Here is a 20,359-nt window from a genome sequence, read left to right as displayed (position 1 = left end):
ACGACTCCAGACATTCCCGCAGTCAACCTCAACGAGGTAGCACACCGCGAAGCTCGAGGTCTTACTCGCCGAGCTGAGCAAGGAGTGACTTCCATCGGTCAGGAGAACGCGGAGGAGGAAATCTGGAGAGAAAAAGATATATTAACAAGATTTAGCGATATTACCAAATTCTATCAAAATCGGAGGCGAGTATTACCACCGCCTCACACTAAACTGAACAGAGCTGAGTCCGTTACTTGGAGGCGACTACAAACAGAAACTTATACGAGTCCCGTGCAAGTAAAAACTTTCTACCCCGATATATACGAGAGCGATATGTGCAAGCTATGCAATCTGTTAGAGCCACCCTTCAACACATGTTGTGGGGATGTGAAATATACCAAAATAAAATGGCAGTCTCCCCAGAAAATCTACGGGCGCGGTGGTCGGCCGTGTTGCTCAGCTCAGAACTCCAAGACCAACTTTGGGCCGTCCAGCGAGCCAAGGAAGCCGCACGGGAGCAGCAGCTCCCAGTGGCCATCTAGGCGGCCCCAGGCCCGGGCCTTCCAATCACCGGATTCCAAATAAAGTTATCACAAAAATTCACTTTTCGTCTCTGTAACGTAAACATCAATTTCTGAAAAGCTCACAAAAATCTGTGAACTTTAATACACCTCGGAACTCAGGAGGATGTAATATTATACTATATATACTATATAGTATATACTATTATACTATATTATTATAGTAAAAAACTCTGATACCATGAATAATACACTAGTTACACTCGTGTAGCCAGTGTGTAGGTAAAAAGTAGCCCTAATATGAACTGGTTATTAGTGCTTATCATAATGTTTCTAAATAAATAGCCTAGAGGGAAATGTGGCGCTAGTGCCTACGGGGGCTCTAGCGTACAGCGTTGCCTCAACCTAGATGGGAATGATGGGAAGTACAGGCTTCGGATTGACTTCGATCTTTAGACTAGTGGCGTTTGCTTGCGGCGCAGTAAACGAAGCTATACTCAAATATTATCGCGTCAAATCTAATTTTATTTCTGCATTGTTATATAATGTACTACACATATCATAAGAAGCCAATAAACACTAACACCAAGGACAACATAGGGGAAATTACCTGTGTTTAATAAATGAAATAAGGAAACGATAAATTAATGGAAACTAAAGTGGATGAAAAAACAACTTGCCGCAGGTGGGAACCGAACCCACAAGCTTCGCATCTTGCGTGCGATGCTCTACCAATTGAGCTACCGCGGCGCTGTTTCCCCATCCACTTTCTTGGGTATTTGTATCCTATATAGTATAACACTGGGAGTGTTAGCCAGCGTCACCACTCACAGACCTTGGCGGCGGACGTGGAACGTCCTTTTTGCCGCAGGCGTCACGAGAAGGCAACTGGTCAATAAACCCACATATGCGAAGGTTGTGGGTTCGGTTCCCACCCGCGGCAAGTTGTTTTTTCATCCACTTTAATTTCCATTAATTTATCGTTTCTTTATTTCATTTATTAAGCACAAGTAATTTCCCCTACGTTGTCCTTGGTGTCAGTGTTTGTTGGCTTCTTATGATATGACTAATAAAAATCGGGCCCCTCGGTTCACCCCATAGAGTACTAATATGAAACTCTATGGTTAACCCCCTTTCTTCTCGTTTATAATGTACTACACGTTACATAAACTTTGTATGACTTTGAGATGGAAGCACGGTTTACTATGGTTTTTACCAGGGCACATCAGGGTATGCATTCTTCTGCAATTCTGTTCTCGATTTAATGCCAGATAATAATTATTTATTTATTTTTGCAACAGCAACAACAACCCTGTATGTACTTATATAAAGATACTCATCAAGTATTTATGGAAATAAAAATGTTGTATTGTGAGGAAGTGTTGTGCCCTTGAGAGGGATGCTACAAGTCTCGTCTGCTACGACGCCTGCTCGCTGCAAACACGAGACTTTTCTCGCAGACCACAGGCACTTGCGAACCCTCTCGCTCTTTCGAAAGGCTGAGTCGGCTGTCACGATTGCTGAACGTCTTCAAGTACTTTTAAGCACATCTGATACAGTGCTAGCTAAGACGCTTGTGGCCTCCTACGAGTATGCTTCATCATATTTTGTATTGACGTACCGCTTCCGAAACGTTATGGCGTGGCTTTGCACTTGCCCATTTTGCGACACTAGAATACAGCCAGAAAGCAGCGACCTTTCCTACCACAAGTAAGTTTGTGTTCTCGAATTCCTAAAACACGCATTTCAATGAGCACATAAACGAGCAATGCATAATAAAGCCCTCAATAAAATTTGATTGTCAAGCCACTAGAAGTGTCTATGTCTTGTATCAGTAGTGCTTTCTTTTTACTATTCTGAAGTTTCATAGAGCACGTAACGCTACAGCGGCAACCTAACACACTTAAGAAACCAAGGTGCAAACGGTCACAACACGTTCTTTCAACGTTTACAATGCCGTCGCTTTCTCGTCAGGGCTTCGACACCACACCGCGACACAAACATCGTCCCAGCCGCTGGCCCAGCGCGCTATCGCCACTTCGAGCAACATAACAAAGGCAGAGAGCTTTGCGTTGCACTGTCCCACTGCAGGTTACATCAATTTCGCTTGAACCGAAACCAAAACTCACAAAAAATACTTGTAGACTAGTTCGCCAGTCAACAGAATGCGAATCCGAAGTCTGTACTTTCTATCATTCCCATGATGTTTGAACGATCGCAGTGGCAGACTTCCCTCTAGTTATACTAATATGAAACTCAATGGTGCTTATCAATGCGCTTATCACCACTTAGCGTTGCGTGTGCGAAGGCCGCTCGCGGTCAGCGAAGCGGAGTTTCCTGCTTGGAGGCATGGGGGAGGAGGAAAAGTCGCAAGACGAAGATAGGTGTTCTGTGGGATCAGCGTCAACCTTTCCCCTTTCTCACGACGAACCACATCTCTCAGTGGTTGTACTACACGGAGAAAGGATACGAAGTTGTAGATGGTTGTAGCGTTGTAACGACACGGGCGTTCTGGCGCTGAGCCGTGCTCCCGCAAGGCCTGCTGAAGAAAGCGCCAACCTTTATTTTCTCGCAACGAACCACTTCTCTTTAGTGTGGTTGTAGCGCAGACCGCCTACAATGGGAGATCCCGTTTCGTACTCGCAGTAGCGCGCTGACAACACTCTGTGCTGATCTGTCCCAGATTTTGTTGTGTGCCAGCAAGAACATCGACGGCGTAATATGCTCTCCGCGCTTGCCGGCGTTTTCAATCCTCTTGATGTATTCTGGATGCTTGTTACGACTACAATGCTCCTCGCCAGTTGCTGGTATTTCGTCAAGAAAGATGCCGCTCCAGGGCTGCTGACAGCGGCGATGCTATACGGCAAAGTGGCCGAAACAAACAAGAAAGCTCGACTTCTCGAAGACATTTCAATTCCTAAAAGGTACTGCAGTGCATGATGTGAACTCGTACCCTTTGACGTAAACCGACTCCACCATTGGTGAAGGATTGTGTCAGACCCCTTATGTTATTTGGAGCATCTTCCTGAACAGAGATCGCAAAACGATTCCGTTTATAGGTCACGTATTGCGTGGAGAATGTACCTGTCTGGTGTTTTTATTTCTTTTATATATTTTTCTGTTAAGACGGGTGCAATGTCGCGCGAAGAAACTCCGAGTGCCCGACGTTTAAGAGTCGTTCCGGCTTCTTGCTCAGGGATGAAATTGCTGCAGGACGGCGAAGGAGCCGGTTCGCTCCGAAACGTACACCCGTGAGTATAAATACGTACACGGACAATTGATGATGCACACAGAAATGGTGATTTTTGTTTAGCCTGAAATTGACGAGCGCACTTTGGTGTATGCTATGCTAGTTCTCGCTGCAGTTATCTTTTGCTGGTTGTGTGCCTATGCTGCGAAGTGATTCATTCTTTAGCGGCACCTATGTCCGTATACATAATGTCACGGGTGTGCGTCGAAGCTCTATAGTAACACATGATAATTTATGGACACAGGGACAGATCCATGTCAACTCAAGTGTTGCGTGAAGTGCACGTTCATGACAACGAACTTCGTTTTTAAGGTGAATAGCATTCTTTGCCTACTTCAGCTGTTTTGAGCTTATCTATCTATCCAGCCTCCTACATCGACCCAGTCGCCCAAGTCATCTACCAGCTTGGGCCACTAGGCATGTGCCTGTGGTCATGATGCTGTCGTAATTCTAGCTTCGTAATCTGGCTCTCATCATACAGTTGTCACACCTTCTACCCCAACCTGGTGGCCCTAGTTTTCTAATAGCTTGGGCTACTAAGTATGTGCTCGTGGTCATGGGGCCTTCGTGGCCGTTGCACCGTCATCATTCTGTCTTCGTCACCTGACTCTCATCTTGCCAACATCATCATGCATTTGTTTTTACACCGCCTGTTGTGATGCCGTCGTGGTCATACAATGGTCGTCACTCCAGCTTCGTCATACGACTTTCATCATGCCATCATTGTCATACAAACTATGTGATACAGTCGTCATGCCATTGTCATTCAACACTCGTATCCCATTGTTCTCATACGCTTGTCATGCCATTGTCATCATACCATCGTCGTCGTCGGGCACACATTGTCATACCGTTATCATGATGCCATCACATCATTCCATTGTCCTCATTTAACTTTGTCATCCGACTCTCATCATGCCGTCATCGTCACACTCTATCACTTTGCTATCGTCATCACTTAAGTAATGTCGTCCCATTGTCATCATGCCTCATCGTCATACTGCCATTGATATCATTTCTTGTTCACCGTTCTATCAGAGTCATGCTGTCGTCGTTCAATTGAGATTATGCCGATGTCGCCATGCCATCATCGCCAGAGAGTTGCTGTCGTGCATCTGTTGTCGTGCCATCGTGGTCGTGCCATCGTCGTAATTCCAGCATCGTCATCATGCCTATGTTGTCACACACTTAACGTTGTCCCATTGTCGTGATGTCATCACGTGTCATCACCATCATCATGACTTAAAAGTCGACATCTCACTGTCGCCATGCCGTCCTCGTTATACTGCCCTTGCTGTTCCATCGGCGTCATTCCTTCTTCGCCATTCCATCATCATCACTGCATTGACATCATATAGTCATCAAACCACCATGCTCATGGGCAACCTTGGCAAGCAAGTGCCATAGCAAAGTAGGACGATACCGGAGTATGTCGCATGCAGCTGAGGCAATAGAACTCTCAGAATGACCACTACAGATGCTAAATAAATGTGACTTCAAGAATACAGCGTGTTGCTACATTGGTCGAATGCAAATTGCATTACCATCGACAGTCGTCGTGAAATTAGTTCTTCAATAATTTTTTTTTTTACTAGTACAGGAAAATATGATTCTGTACTTATTAAAATTTTTCAAGCTGTTTTTGTTTGTCCTAGCCAAGCCTGTTTTGTACATCGTACAAAAGCCCAATCCCTTCCTTCTGCATTTTGAAGCAGGGCGTGCAATAAGCAATCAAAATTAACAAGGCCCTGCATTACCCCATCTCAGGGGCCTGCAAGATTTGGCAACCTTTGTTTTAAGTTGTAGAAGAAAAAAAACTTTATATTTCCATTTCTTTGTTTTTCTATTCTTGGTGTGCTCATTTCTAGGTGCTTAGCCTTCAAGAAGCATGTTTAATTAACAAGTGTACGTAGCCAATAAGGCCACTTAATGGGTATTCACATTCTGAGAATATGTTCTCAAAAAGTGCACTAATTCTATAACATTGTCTTTACAGATGGTTCCAGCACTTTTATCAGTTTGGAGTTGTCATCTTTACCTTCATCACTGTGTTCATGGTGCGGTCATATGTTTTTGGTTTGCCACTGCCAGGCACCATCATTAAAGTGGTCGATTTCTTTGAGCCAAGGCCTGCTATGACTGGTAAGCAAAATTCATACTCACTATATCATTCAGTCATACATGTTTGGCAACTACATTTCTTACTGTGGCAGCAGTTGAAAGCTCGAAACTGAATTTGCGGTGTCCATCCACTTGTCCTTTCCATTACGGTTGTGGCCTTCTTTTAACCACAGTTTTGCCCTTGCCATAAGGCAGAAAAGAAAAACTGCACGCTGCCACCACAGCATTGCTCATACTGACAAACAATTCCGACCATAAGGTGTGAAGCTCCACACTTTTTAGCAGGTCCTATTTTCATATGCAATGCATTTTATACATAGTACAAGCGTGTTATGACCTGTTTAAATGGATTGACAAAAAGTTAGAAAGGCACTTAAGTCTCCTTACGTGCATTGAATACAAAGACGGTATGACTCTTCCGTGTGATACTTTTCACTTGGTCATGTGCTCGAATTGGGCAGAGTTAATTTTTCAGGTGTAGGCCACCCAAATTTTGGGAGTGAGACCAAGTCAATTTTAGGACTGTGCCAGGTCAGTTTTGAAGTGGGTCACCTCGATTTTCAAATTGGGCAAAGTCAATTTTTTGGGTGTGGGCCATGGCATCCGTCCAATGCCGTGGCTGTTCACCATGCTATATGGCAGTGCGAGCCGCAGCAGGTCCAGTGCGGGAACGTGACATTATCGCTTGGTCACGTGAGCGTTCGTATCGTCGTATGTTAGGGCCAGACGGACACCGGATTTCCCGCTCCAGGAGGCATATAATGCATTCACATTCAAAATAGGAGCCCTAGTATAGTCCAACAGGAAAAGAAAAACATTATTAGTGGTCTCGTACGTGCATCACTTCTCACATGGCTTGAAAAATGTCGGCAGCAGATTTAGTGTTGACAGTGTTCTTTCTTCAGTGTAGAGATTGGGACACATTTGCTCTCTAATAAGCAAAAAATATGTAGTAGGAGGAAATAAAAAACAATCTGGGTACCAGATCAAACACACGTCAAATAAGTTACTTGCAGATCTGGTGCAATATGCACTAGCCCACTTTCTTGTAGCAAAGTTAGAAATAAAGGAGATGAAGGCACCCTGAGTGGTTGATTTATCAGTGCTTGTCTGCAAGAGCACCACCATTCCCTCTCATTTGGTGTTTCTACTCATGCAGTTGTAACCCTATACTAAGGTATATAGCTGCCCTATCATATGATAGTACCCAAATAACAAGGAAAGTAATTGTTTGATACATGACAAATATTTTTAAAGTGCAAACAAGAGAAATGGCACAAAAGGAAGGACATACACAGGACAGGCGCTACATGAGACAGGCACGTGCGCAGATGAATTTATAGAAAAATATAAGATATGAATGTATGAACAAGAAATGCCTAATTCGTATGTGCATCGAGGTATGCAAACTATTTTGTGTACAGACTTAACGAAGGCTCACTGATGCAACCTTCACCCCTCTTTTTTATGTGATATTCTTCCAGTATCCAGTGGGCCTGCTCACTATGGCTTTTGCCTAGAATCTTTGCGTCATGAAATAATGCCTCACATCCTCCACAAGAATTCATGCGATCTGCCAAATGTGTTCATTCCGTCTTTTTAATATTTAAGGTGCACTCTCTAGATCTGTCATTTACACACCTTCCTGTTTGGCTGATATAGCTTTTGCCACAGGTCAAAGGAATGTCATAGACAACTCCGTTGGTGCAGTTTAGATAGGGCCAACGGTGCTCCTTTTGGCAACCTCACTTTGTTTCGCCTGCTGTAGCTATTTGAGGGCAAAGACGGTCAAGTTTGTTGGGGACAGAGAAAACCACTCCAACATCGTGCCTATTCACAGCCTTCTTGAGATTATGCGAGACTATGAATGTAGAGAACTACTTCAGGCACACGCTTTTTTCCCCTGAAATCGTTATTGTCTTTCTTTTTTCCTTGCTTAAACTTCTGCAACAAACCCTCAGCAACTGCAGTGATTACTGTTGGGGTATAACCTGCTACCAGCAGTTTTGTCACCTGTGCTTGAAAGCTTTCTCGCATCTTGTGGTGGCACGATTTCTTTAGCAGAGGTTCAAGGCAAAGAGATGCTTAGCCCTATTCACTGTCTTAGAGTAAGACGAATCAAAAGGTGGGATCCCCTTCCTAGTTCGAGGCCTATAAGACCAACACACATGTCCCCTAGAAAAACTAAAATGAATATCTAGAAACTGAAGGGATTTCTACATGGGAAGTTCATGTGTGAAGGGCAATCCCTTCCCATGTCTGTTAAAAAGTTCTAAAATCACTTCTACTTGGTGCTCGTACAGGCCTCCTGTAGTGTGCGGTCGACCTGGGACAAAAAATATTGCATAAAATTGGCGCTGCACAGGAACCAATGCAAATTCCCTCCCTCTGCGAAAAAGAATTCGTTGTCAAAAGATATAAAAGCGGACTGTTAAGCCTCTGATAAAGTAAATAATGTTACTTGTACTAATACCCACTGTGTTCTGAAAGGCGACCGCGGGGTTTTTGTCAATACACTCTTTAAGAGAGGCTACCAATGCATGGCTGAGGTACAGAGTAAAAAAGGCCCTCGACATCAACAGAAAAGGCTTGTCCGATGTCTGGTTCTTCCTTGAAAAACTGGACCAATGAATCTGATTTGCGAACAATGAAAGGATCTCAAAATGTTAACTGTTTCAGATGTTTCAGCAAAAACACGCTAACGCAGTACTGCCAAGACCCTTTTTCACTTACGATTTACCAGAACGGAACATTTTCTTCATGAGATTTTGCTGAAAAAGACACTTGCAATGAGTTTACAGAACATTTGTTGAGGCTGCTTGGCAAACAAGTAAGGTTAAGTTTCTTGCATTGGTGCTTGAGATCCTTCTTTGCGTACGTAGCTTTTACCTTGACTGCCCTGAAGTTCTTGTGAATTGCTTGAAGAGCCTTGTCTTTGAACTCGGAGTTAGACAGGATGATGAATCCGCCCTCTTTGTCCGCCTGCAGCAACGACAAACCATTTTTATGAAAGTACGAGACAACTTTTCCAATAGGTGGATTGTCTCTTCATGGTCTGCGTTGGGATCCAGTGTTGGAAGTTGCTGAAGAAGACAACATTTGGAGGTCTTTGTCCCAGCTTTGTTTGCTACTCTCCTATTTATTGCTAGGAGCTCATGTGCTTGAACATGAGGCGCAGCACCAAACTTTGGTCCTTTCCTGAGCACTGCTGCTGTGTCTTCTGGTATGGTTACCCCGCCAAGTAGAACCAGGCCGTTATTTTCCTTATCTTGCGCCTTATTCTTCCTTTCAGTCGACTGAAGTATGTTGCGGACCAACCCTTGCCATGACACTTCTGTCATCCGAGCTGCGAAAGACCTGATTTGCTGCAACTTTTTGTCAGCAATCCAAGGAGGATCGCTGGAATAGCAGATGATGCGTAACCAGTCCTGGTAGATTTGTACTTGATGCCAGAGCTCACAATGGAGAATCTTGCAGATGTGCTTGACATGACGCCAAGACGGGCATACGTTGCTGAAGAGGTATGACAACTCAGTCGGGATGATGCTGTTCCCTGTGTAGTAGGCATAAAATCTAGTGCAGCACGTAGTTGTGACGATGTGTGGGTGACAAAACAAGTCGATGCTGCAATGTGAACTTGAACACAAAAAAGACAGGCCCAATGTAGAAGAAATATCGCTTAGAAGAACTTTCTGTGGGCCTAGTTGGTGCATATTTGACAAATTCCTGGACAGCCACTGCCGCAATTCCTGTTGCTGCATTTTCCTGGATACTTCTGTTGCTTCGCTCGTCATGCTTTTGTTCTCTCTGCATTTGTGGCTTTCGCCTTATATATAAGCTTACTTATTTTTTTTTCCAATAATAAACTTGTAATGGGGATGTGACATTTCCTCTCTGTTTTTTCTTCTTTTGTCTTGTTCGTGTTGTACTGCCCAAGTTAGCTATGATTCTGTGCTGACCTGCTTATCTTTCAGTCACTCTATGTCCATGAAGTTTCTCGTGTACAATAGAAGTGTGCAATATGCTGGAAAAAATATGATCAAGAGCAGCACTTGCATTCATGAGTAACAGCATTGCTCTCTGTCTGATGAAGTAGAAAAACCATTTTGCTGAGCACCACAGGAAGTTCAGGAAACTTTTCCATGGTAGCTACTTGAGTGTACCACCTACCGTCTCCTTGGTTCATATTGAGCATGTTCTCTTTTATTCAGTAGTTCATTCTTAGTCCCTGTTATTTTTTTCTTTGAATAATTGGTTTCTTGCTTTTCCTTCAGTAATTGGTTTCTTGCAGAGACTAACCTCTGCGCATGAAAGAATTAGTCGTGTTTGAAGTTTACTTTTTATATCATTTGTTTATTTCCATTTGCAAAAATGAATTAACCAAACTTATAAAGAGAAAAAAGTAAATGAAAAGAAGTTAAGCTGAGGTATAACCAGGTGTTTCTTACGGGCATTTCATGATGCCTTACCAGCTTTTTTTTTTTTTTATTGCGATAAAGACTTGCCCTTAAGGCATAATTCTTGATGCGTATATGTGTATTATATGTGTGCTGTGAGGCCTGTGTTGCGTATGAATTGAAGCAGTGTTTTGTGGAATCTGTTGTCATGTATCCAGCAGTCATAGCTGGTTGTCACACTGTAGCGGAGGCCGGCTTGCAGTAGGAGACGCGAGCATTCCGATTTTAAACCAGTACATGTCCATATTAGGTGGTATGCATCTGCTTCCATCACAGGAACGGACCAGTATGAACACGTAGCTCCCAGTGGTAAATGCGACCAGTTCCACCTTGAGATAACAGCCGGTATAAGGGCCACCCCGGCCCGAAGCCTCCTAAGCACAACTTCCTCCGCCCTAGTAAGGTGAAGGGGGAGGGAGCAGACACACAGTGGGATAAGAGCGCATGTGTCCTGCCGGAGAAAGTTTTTACGGGCTCGGAGCAAGTTAAGGGGTTGAGGTGGGATGGGAATAGGTGGAAGATCAGGATTAGGAGGGCAGTGTGCCTGCTAGTCAGCAGCAATGTTGTGAGGGTTCGCTGAATGGCCTTGAATCCAGTGTACCTTGACGCAAGTAGCTGTCTTACTATTCATAGTGTGTATTGTGTCGCAGATTTCCATCGCCTTATCAACCTTCTTGAGTTCCTGAATAGCCGCTAAAGAATCAATGAAGATATCTAGTTGCTTGATGGTAGGCAGCTTAGATGTCACATCTTGCACAGCGTCGTGGATGGCTTGAAGTTTCATTACTAGAGCGCTGGCTTCCGTAGATAAATAGCGCTGGTGGCCGCTGGTGAAATTATGCGTAGTACTCAGGAATGATGTCCTTCCGCCGTCTGGGAGAATGGCAGCATCCGTATAGACTTTGCAGGTGTTAGCGCATGATGCATTGACGATATTGTGTTCATCAATAATACCTGTTGTATCGCTGCGTCATAACTTCGTTGGCTTATTAGTTGTGATGCTGGTGAATTCCCAGGGAGGCATTGGATAGGGCTGATTGTCAATCCGAGAGCCGCGGTGAAAATGAGCATGCAACACAGCGACAGCCGGAATAAGTTGCTTTTTTATTTCACGTGCTTTTTCACGTTGCAAAATTAGCTCTGCAATTGTGTTGAGCTGGGCATGTTCCTGTAAGGTTGGTATCGGAGTGATGCGGGGCAGTGCTGTGATTGTGCGCATAGCATCGCGATTAATCGTCTCCAACTGTGCCAGCTGTGCCAAAGTCAGCCGTTTAAATTGTGCTTGGTATAAAATTCGTGGCTGCAAGACTGCACACACCAACCGTCGAGCTACGTCAGTACGAGCTCCAGCTGCTTTTGCTGCAATGCGACGAATAAGGTGAAGTGTTTTTGTCTTACTCTGTCTGGTTTTACGGAGCCAGTGTGCACCACTGCTGGAGTGGTGAATATCGAGACCCAGTATGCGGACCTCAGAAGCCTCAGGGATTGTCACTGTGCCAAGTCTAAATGTAAAGGGGTGCTGCGTGATTCTTGTGCGTCCTTTCTTGTTGGCCACCACAACATAGCTTGATTTTTGGGCGGAAATGTCCAACCCTGCTTTCCGAGCGTAGTTGTTCAGCACATCAAGGGCTTCTTGAAGCTGTTGAGTTTGTCTAGATATATCTTTATGCACGGACCACAAAGTGACATCATCCGCATAGATTAAGAACCTCACATCTGGAATCCGATGTAGTTGCCAGGCTAGAGGTATTAGAGCAACATTGAAGAGACGAGGAGCCAAAACCGAACCTTGTGGGACTCCTCTGTTCGATGTAAAGTATCCTTCTTGCCTTCCATCTACTCTAATCACACATCTTACCAGCTGTGCTACAGTAGTTGTTTAATTTCAAAAGTTTTTTCCACACACTTTAAAATTACAGATACTGAGGCAGTTTTGAAGAACTATCCTGGGAAACTGAAACACTTCGTATTGCAGCATGCTAATAGCAGTAACATAGGGGTCTAACCACTGGCTGATCTCCACTCACATTTCACATAGAGTTAGCATTTTTATGTCGGTTCAGTTTAATACTATGTTTGCGAGCGTTACTTGCCCATTTTGTTTACACAATATTCGAAGTGTGCGTTGTCCATGCTTGGCAAAATGCCAATTGTGGTGCAACAGCATGGTGGTGCCATCTGTCACTGTTATAGTTAAATGCACCCTTCACGATAGTAATGAGAGATGGCACCTCTGTTCCATTGCAAAAAAGCAATTTTTTTAGTGCCGTCACAGCAGATGATGTGCACTTTGGCTTGAAAACTTAGTCTTAAACTGAAGCCACTGTAAAATTCCATCTCTGTACGAAATTTAAGCCAGCAGTTTGGAAGAGTCAAGTATACCTGTTGCTCATATTTATACGACACTCAGTAGATTGCATTCAGCTTTTATTACAGTTACTCTGACATTTTTATTTTAAGTTTTTACTTATCGATATAATAGCACAGGGTCCTGACAGTGTTAAGATTGTCTTGTGCACCTCAAACCTGATCAAGCGTAGCTTCTTCAGAGGAAATACTTGTTTATAGATTGTCAAGGCTTTACAGTCCAGTGGTAAGAGTGGCAGTTTCTGCAGTGTTGCCATGTGGCTCCGAGTGCCATGCCCCTGGAGAGTGTGACTGAGAGTGTGACTGAGAGTGTGACTGAGAGTGTGACTGAGAGTGTGACTGAGTTGTGTTCAAATTGCATTGTGTACATGTTCGAAATCAGCTGAAGTGCATGGAACAAGTGAGCATGCACATGTCATTTATTGTTGCCGTAACAAAATTGAGACTGTGTATTAAAGATTACCATTTTAAGTGCAATATTGTGTGCTCTTAGCTGAAAAATCATGGTGTGCAATTGATTATGACTCTCATTGAGCTCAGAAAGTTGCAAATTTTGCACTTCACAATGTGTATGTGGTTGCCTTCTCTTCTTGCCCAATTGCTGGAACGCAGAATTTTTGCACATTCCAGCATCTTGCCCACAGCCAAGCGTCTTAATTGACATTTCTCCCTACCATTATTTTTCATGCATACTTGTTCAAGTATGCTGTTAGGCTAACTTATGCATTGAGGCTGTGAACAGTTCATTTTCTTAACTGGTATGTTTTCTTTCTCCCCCCCCCTCCCTCTCTCTCTTGCAGTGTCAGCAACCAGCATCCTCCTAGTACAAGTGCTAGAGACATGCCATGTGTATCGACGTTGCTACGAGTGTATGTGTGTGTCGGTCTACTCCAACGTGCGCATGCACGTGTGGCATTACCTCATGGGTTACTTTTTCTATTTTGGAGTGCAGCTCACCATACTGGCAAATGCGCCAACTACCTCAGGTAATTACTAAACTATTGATCTCAGCTTTCTGGCTTTGCTGCCATGCTGTAGGCAGGAGTGCCCATGTGCAATGATTTCAGTATCTGTAATCCCAAGCTCCTAGGCACAAGAAACTCCATGTGACCACTGACATTGAGAGACTTGTGCAGTGTTGAAAGGCATGTGAGACATTCACTGTTTATGCGTAGTTCATCAGTTTACTTCTTGCACTAAAACATATCACCGTAACAAGCCATAAAATAAAAAATAATGAGCACTGAGTGTAAGCGCGGTACACCGGTTAAGTTTTCAAATAAATTTGTTTACCTTTTTGAGATGTGCATACCTGAATATAGTGGTTTTGCTGCGACATCTTCAAGAACGAAAAATGACAGTTTAAATTTTATGAGCTTTGTTTAGAGTTTTGACTTTTTCATTTATTACTAAAAAAAATTCTGCAAGTAGTTATTAGCTGTCTGTATTTATGATCTGGCATTTAGCAAAATGTACCTTTTACTTTTACTACTCTATGTTTTGGATAAAGTCAACTTGTCTCAAATGGCTTTCAAAAAACATAGTTGTCAACCATTCAAGTTACGCAAAGAAATCACTTGAATGTCCAAATCTGTATCTTGATGTGCTACAGGTGCTGTTAGAAGTTCAAACAATGATTCAGAATTTCACTGCCTCGCATGGGTCATCCTGTCAACAATAAAATTTAGAAAAGAAGTCTCTGACACGGTCTTGGTTTGAGGTCATTGTCATGGTGCTTTTTCCGTGCATTTTTGACTTCAACAAGCCTGGGAAGATAGAATGATTGCTTGCATAGCTCTCACAGGAACCTTCTCATTCAAAATTTCATTATGCATATGTATAATGCATGATGATCTGTATGGACAGATCTGTACGGAACCTGGACAGGCTTCAAACTGCTTAAATGCTTTGGCCAACTAAGATCAACAAAAAAAATGTCATACGTACTGAACTGTGAAAATTACTTATCTAGAGGCTTCCAGTCTGGACACTCAAATGGTATGTGTAATTTATTTTAATTTATGTTGTCCAAATCTTAAATGCTTGGTGCAGCTAAAAGAAGAAAAACTACTAAGACTCACCTCTGGTATCCAAAGCCTGTCCTCCTGCTCTGAAATGTTCTCTTGTTGCTCATGCTCCTGGACTTTCTATAGTTCATGCAGTCTTTCTGATGAAAGTATATTCAAGTATGAAAGGACAGAAGGTATATTTAGGAAATTACTGCTAAAATACATACTGAAAAATTCTAAGTCCCACGTAGTCAGGGCTGCCTGTCAAGGCAGTCTAGTGCTAACATTGAGTTTCTGCAGTGTTGCTAGGTGGCTCCTGCCATGTGCCTGGAGGGTGTGACTGAGTTTGCATGCAGAAATCGCGTTCAAATGCAGCCAGCCCTTTTCTTCATGCCAGTAGCTCTGCTGTAGGGAGATTTCATTGTATGTCACAACTCGATAGTGTTTAAGGACATGCTTAATGCATTGTGAATTCGCAGTCGTGAAGAAAATGACAAAAGCATGACATAGGCACTTTGTACTTGTTTTGTGTGTTAGTATACACATTTTAGTGTGCTTAGCTAGCATTCTTTGCTTACTTTTGGTACTTTTGAGTCTATCTATCTATCTAGTGTATTATGCCATTGTGATTCTGTCATGATCGTTTCTTGAACTGGATATATATATCAGGATATGCATGGCATGGATGGCATAAATGAAATGTCATGACATGACAAGAATGACATTCATTCACGACGTGTGACTTGATTGACATGACATAGCCATAATCTTTGAAGCATGAGAGTGGAGCCCGGCTGCATACACCCTAATAAATTTCGCTGTTGGCAATATGGTGTTTCACTACATTGCTTCAATGTTAATTTCATTGATGCAACAGTCATTGTGAGATAGGTTTGCCAGATTTTTTTTGTGTGTTTTCTTTTTGCTTGTTAGCACTGCATTATGTCCTTAAACAAGCACCAATATGTCCTTCGTAATGTAGTCCTTTTCACATATATAATCGACTGTGCTACAGAAGATAAGCTGTAAATAGGCGGGCCAAATCAGCGCAGCTTGTTTCATCGTACTACTAGTACATAGTAGCACCGAAGTGGCAGCTGCTGTGGCATCATGCATACTTTTTTTGTAAACTCAGTTCAGCATCAGCCACCTCGGTTTCAAAAAACACTGTGCATGATACCTTCATGAAAGGTTGATAGGGGTGCTAGACTTGTCGCTGGCAAGGTTACCGCAACCTCTCACTCAAGCAATGTCAGTCCTACAGTAATCTATGCCACCTTGTTGCATTCATTTTGTTGTGTGTGCACCGTCAGTTGTGTGTGCACCGTCAAACCATCTGGCTTTGTGTGAAAATGTAGCTTATTACAGATACCTTGTAGGGTAACCCTAACATACCACAGGCTCAGTGTTTACAGCTTACTGTGACAAATAGCCGATTAAGGCATACAAGTCACAGAATAAGAGGATGTGTAAATCAATATAGAGGTAGAAAGTTTTAACTGAGAATTTTCCGTCTTTATATGCCTCTCACACTTAGTAATTATTGATGTCAGTTCATATTAATGCCATTTACTTTATGAGTAGCCAGGAGAGCTCGCTATTGCAATTCTGCATGGTTTTACCTTCTATGCTGTCATATATGTGATAGAAAATAGTACTAGCATTCTTTGCAGTCATTAGCCTCAATGTCACCAGCACAACCTTTGTAGCGGTGTTTCCCAGCCATAGTGGCTGCATTCAGATGGGGCAGAAACCAAAAATGGTCATGTACCATGCTTTGGGCACATGTTAAAGAATCCAAGGTTGTCAAAACAGATCCATAGCACTCCACTACAGCCTCACTCATAGTTCCTTTGTTGCTTTGGGACGTTAATTAAACCGCACCAGCGATCATTTGTAGGCACAATGAAATTGCATAAGGTGAGTTGGAAGATTTATGGATGCAGTACAAACTGCTCTGCACCATCAGAATAACCTGGCAGTAGTTACAAGTTGTCTAGCTCTACGTCATGTGTTCAAGATGATTGATTTGCAACTGGTCTGCTGCTAGTGCATCACCTGCAGATAAAGCATGTTGAGTCTTATAATATGCCACTACTCAAGTACAAAAGTTTAAGTCCACAGCCATCCATTGACATGTATTAGTGCAATCACAGTTGTAGTGCTGTGGGTACAGAGTAATAAAAAGAAAATGACCAATCCTTCCTCTATTGGAAAATGGGGGTAAGCAAAGCTTGTCTTGCGTGCACCTGACCTTCATCACAGTTAAGTAACCCACAGGTAACAGTGACGGATTGCTTCAGCCTCCCACTCGGGGGTAAGCAAAGCTTGTCTTGCGTGCACCTGACCTTCATCACAGTTAAGTAACCCACAGGTAACAGTGATGGATTGCTTCAGCCTCCCACTCCTTCAACTCGGGATCTGCTTTGCATTGCTGTTGGATTGCCTGGGCTCGGGCGGCTCTAACGGCTGGATCGGTATGCCAATGGCGAGCCCTTTCACGGGCGAGTTCTCGCCACTCCTCATCGAACACTGCCCGTTCCTCGGGGAAATGCACAACTCGTGGTCATCTCATCCATTTTCTGAGACTGAACTGAACGGAAATGAAGCCAGCGCAGCACGCACGAAACCCTTTCCTGCTCTTTCCCTCCCCAGCGGAAGCGAAATGGCTCTGATTGGTTACTCGTGTGGCATGAGCGCGCCCCTATGCAGCTGGAATCCTTGCTAATGACTCACGCTCCGACGCTGGCGCAGCTGTCAACTCATCAAACTGGCCTTTTCCACAGCTGCTCTGCTCTGGGAGTGTTGTAGCGGCCCAAGAGCAAACACACTATGTTTATTTCAGAGACAACGAACATTATATATAGGCTGATTGCTTATGACGTAACACAAAAGAACGAATCATGTTTGACACGTGTTAGCATCGCACTTCATATCACTTCTAGTTTGGCACGTGTTAGCACAGCACTTCCAAGCATTTCATATCACTTCTCTCTTTCTTTTAAAACTGCAGTCTTTGCATGGGTCTTCGTTGTCGGGTAGACCTCCATAAGACCGGTGCACTTGGGGGACAGAGAGCGTGTTCAGCTGGAAAGGATGTTGTAGGTGTTGTCGAAGGAACAGGTTGGCCAGTTGGTTCCGGAGTGGCCGGACTGTACCGGCCTTCTCGCGTTGACGTCGACCGATTCTTGTTGTCCGGGATGGGGTGAAGCGAGTTGGGAGCCTCCGCTTTTGGGGCCACAGGTGACACAGGCACCCGACGGAAAATTTGGTCCAAGTGACGCCTGGCTAGGCCATCTGGAGTGTCGTCCGTTACCAGCCATGAACCCTCGGTGCTCTTGACGATGCCTGGACACCTACACCTCCCTTGGCCAAAGTTGCACACCCACACCTGGTCCCCGGACTAGAAACTGGGAGGCTGCGAGCTACTTCGAGGTAGAGAAGGGACACAAGTATCCAAGGGTGAACGAATTTGGTAGTTCAGCAGCATCTCTGAAGGAGGCTTGCCGCACGGTAGTAGGGTACATCGATAGCCTAGCAGCACTCGTGCTAGTTTTGTTTCGAGATCGTTCACCATTGAGTGCTTGAGAAAGCCATCCTTTATTCTACAGACCGCGCTCTCTGCGAGGCCATTAGATTGTGGGTGGTACGGCGCACTGCGTAGATGAGTTATGTTGTTGGCAGTCATGAACTGGGAAAACTGCTGACTTGAAAACTGAGGCCCGTCATCTGATACAACTGTTTGTGGCAAGCCAAAACGAGCAAACAATTCGCAAAGCCATGCGATTGTGACGTCTGTGGTCGCCGACCTGACGGGAAGTGCCTCGATCCATTTAGTATGCGAGTCAACAACTATCAACAGCATGCGTCCCTCTATTGGTCCGGCATAATCAATGTGAAGCCGTGACCACTTGGTCCCCGTTTCTGGCCAGCAGATAGGAGCCTGGCGATGAGCCATTGGCTGCGCTTGTACATATGAGATGCACGAATGTGCAAGGTTTTCGATTTCACCATCCAACCCAGGCCACCAGAACAGCGTCCGAGCCAGTCTTTTCATCGCAGATGCACCCTGGTGTGACCGATGAAGCTCATCGAGCATGGAGACTCGCGCTTTGCAAGGTACGACGATGCGATGACCCCAGTAGAGCAGGCCTTCTATGCTTGACAGCTCCAGTCTTCTGCAGAAATAAGGTTGAAGGTCATTGTGACATGGTGACAAGCGTTTAGGCCATCCGTTAAGTACAATGTGCTCCACAATGCTGAGGTATTCATCTGCGTTCGTCAGCACCCGTATGGCACCCGCTGGCATGAACGAGCTGTCAAGGTTCTCAGAAGACAGCACATATTCTGGTAAGGTGCCTAATCGACAAGCATCTCGGCACGGGCAAGCGGCTGAGTGCGCCCGCATTGTCATTTTCCTTGCCGGCCTTGTACTCGATGCGGTACCGATATTGGCTTAGAAACAGAGCACATCTCTGAATACGTGCCGACACCATTGGGGGCACAAGTCGATCTTCTCATAGAAGTCCCACTAGTGGTTGGCGGTCCGTGACCAATACAAACTCGCAGCCCAGCAGGTAGTCTCAAAACTTTGCTACTCCGAACACCAGTGCAAGAGCTTCCTTCTCGAGCTGAGAATAATTCTTTTCAGCGTGTGTTAACGTGCATGAACAAAAGGCAATGGGCTTATCCAATTTCACAATTCGGTGCGAGATTACAGCACCTAAACCCGAAGGTGACGCATCACATTCCAGGCACACAGGTTGGTTGGGATCGAAATACGTCAGAACAGATGAACTCGGAAGTGTTTGTTTAGCCTTGAGATATGAATTTTCCTGCGCCGTTCCCCATTGCCATTTATGCTCTTTTTCAAGCAGAAGATACAATGGGGCCAACATAGTTTACATGTGTGGCAAGAACCGGTGATAATAAGTCAGCAGACCCAAAAACAAGTGCAGTTCCCTCACATTCGTAGGCCGTGGTGAGTCGCGTATTGCTGCTAGGTTCTTGTCAAGCGGATGCAAGCCGTCTTTGTTGACGCCATGGCCCAGGTAGATGATGGCGTCCTTGCAAAAATGGCATTTTTTGGCCTTCAGCTTGATACCATTCTCTTGAAGCCTGCGAAAAATGTACCAGAGCACTGAGCCATTACCGTCTTGATGTTCCACTATCAATACATCGTCCAAATACACCTGCACAGCTGGAAGGCCGGCCAGGATCGTTTTCATGTGCCGCTGAAAAATCGCGGGAGCTGAGACAACTCCAAACAACCCCTTGTGAGTGTTTAGCACGGTCAACTTCCTCGCCTCCTCATCTAAAGGGAGTTGGTTATGTGCATCCTTAAGGTCCAGTGTTGTGAAAAACGATTCCCCATGTAGCGATGCAAAAATGTCTTCAATGTTTGGTAAAGGGTACTGCTCAGTTATGCAGGCAGCATTGATTGCGGTTTTGAAATCGCCGCAGATGCGAAGGGACCCGTCTTTCTTCAGTACTGGTACAAGTGGCACCGCCCACTCGGAATGTGCTATGGGCAATAATGTGCCTTGCTCCACTAAACGGTCCAGCTCCGTTTCCACTTTTTCATGAAGAGCATAAGGGATTGACCGCGCCTTGTGGAACTTCGGTTGGGTGCCTTCTCGAATGTGGAATTTC

General features: G+C 44.4%; 1 protein-coding gene and 1 non-coding gene across 4 annotated transcripts in view; one reads left to right on the top strand and one right to left on the bottom strand.

The window, feature by feature from the left end:
- Positions 1-1,180: 1,180 nt before the first annotated feature.
- TRNAL-CAA (transfer RNA leucine (anticodon CAA)) lies at positions 1,181-1,253 on the bottom strand. Its single transcript has one exon. It is a non-coding gene; the product is annotated as a tRNA-Leu (tRNA).
- A 1,436-nt stretch (positions 1,254-2,689) lies between these two features.
- Positions 2,690-20,359, top strand: part of LOC142584541 (polyprenal reductase) — a 31,872-nt gene continuing 14,202 nt past the window's right edge. The window contains exons 1-4 of one of the 3 annotated variants that reach the window (XM_075694648.1): positions 2,690-3,427; positions 5,750-5,895; positions 13,499-13,684; positions 14,565-14,696. In XM_075694648.1, the coding sequence (XP_075550763.1) occupies positions 3,225-3,427; positions 5,750-5,895; positions 13,499-13,684; positions 14,565-14,696 (667 nt within the window). In that variant the 5' untranslated portion in view covers positions 2,690-3,224. The other 2 variants (XM_075694651.1, XM_075694656.1) reach the window with 2 other exon arrangements.

Source organism: Dermacentor variabilis, chromosome 1 (assembly GCF_050947875.1).
Source record: "Dermacentor variabilis isolate Ectoservices chromosome 1, ASM5094787v1, whole genome shotgun sequence".
NCBI lineage: Eukaryota > Metazoa > Arthropoda > Arachnida > Ixodida > Ixodidae > Dermacentor > Dermacentor variabilis.
This window is presented reverse-complemented; position numbering and strand designations above follow the sequence as displayed.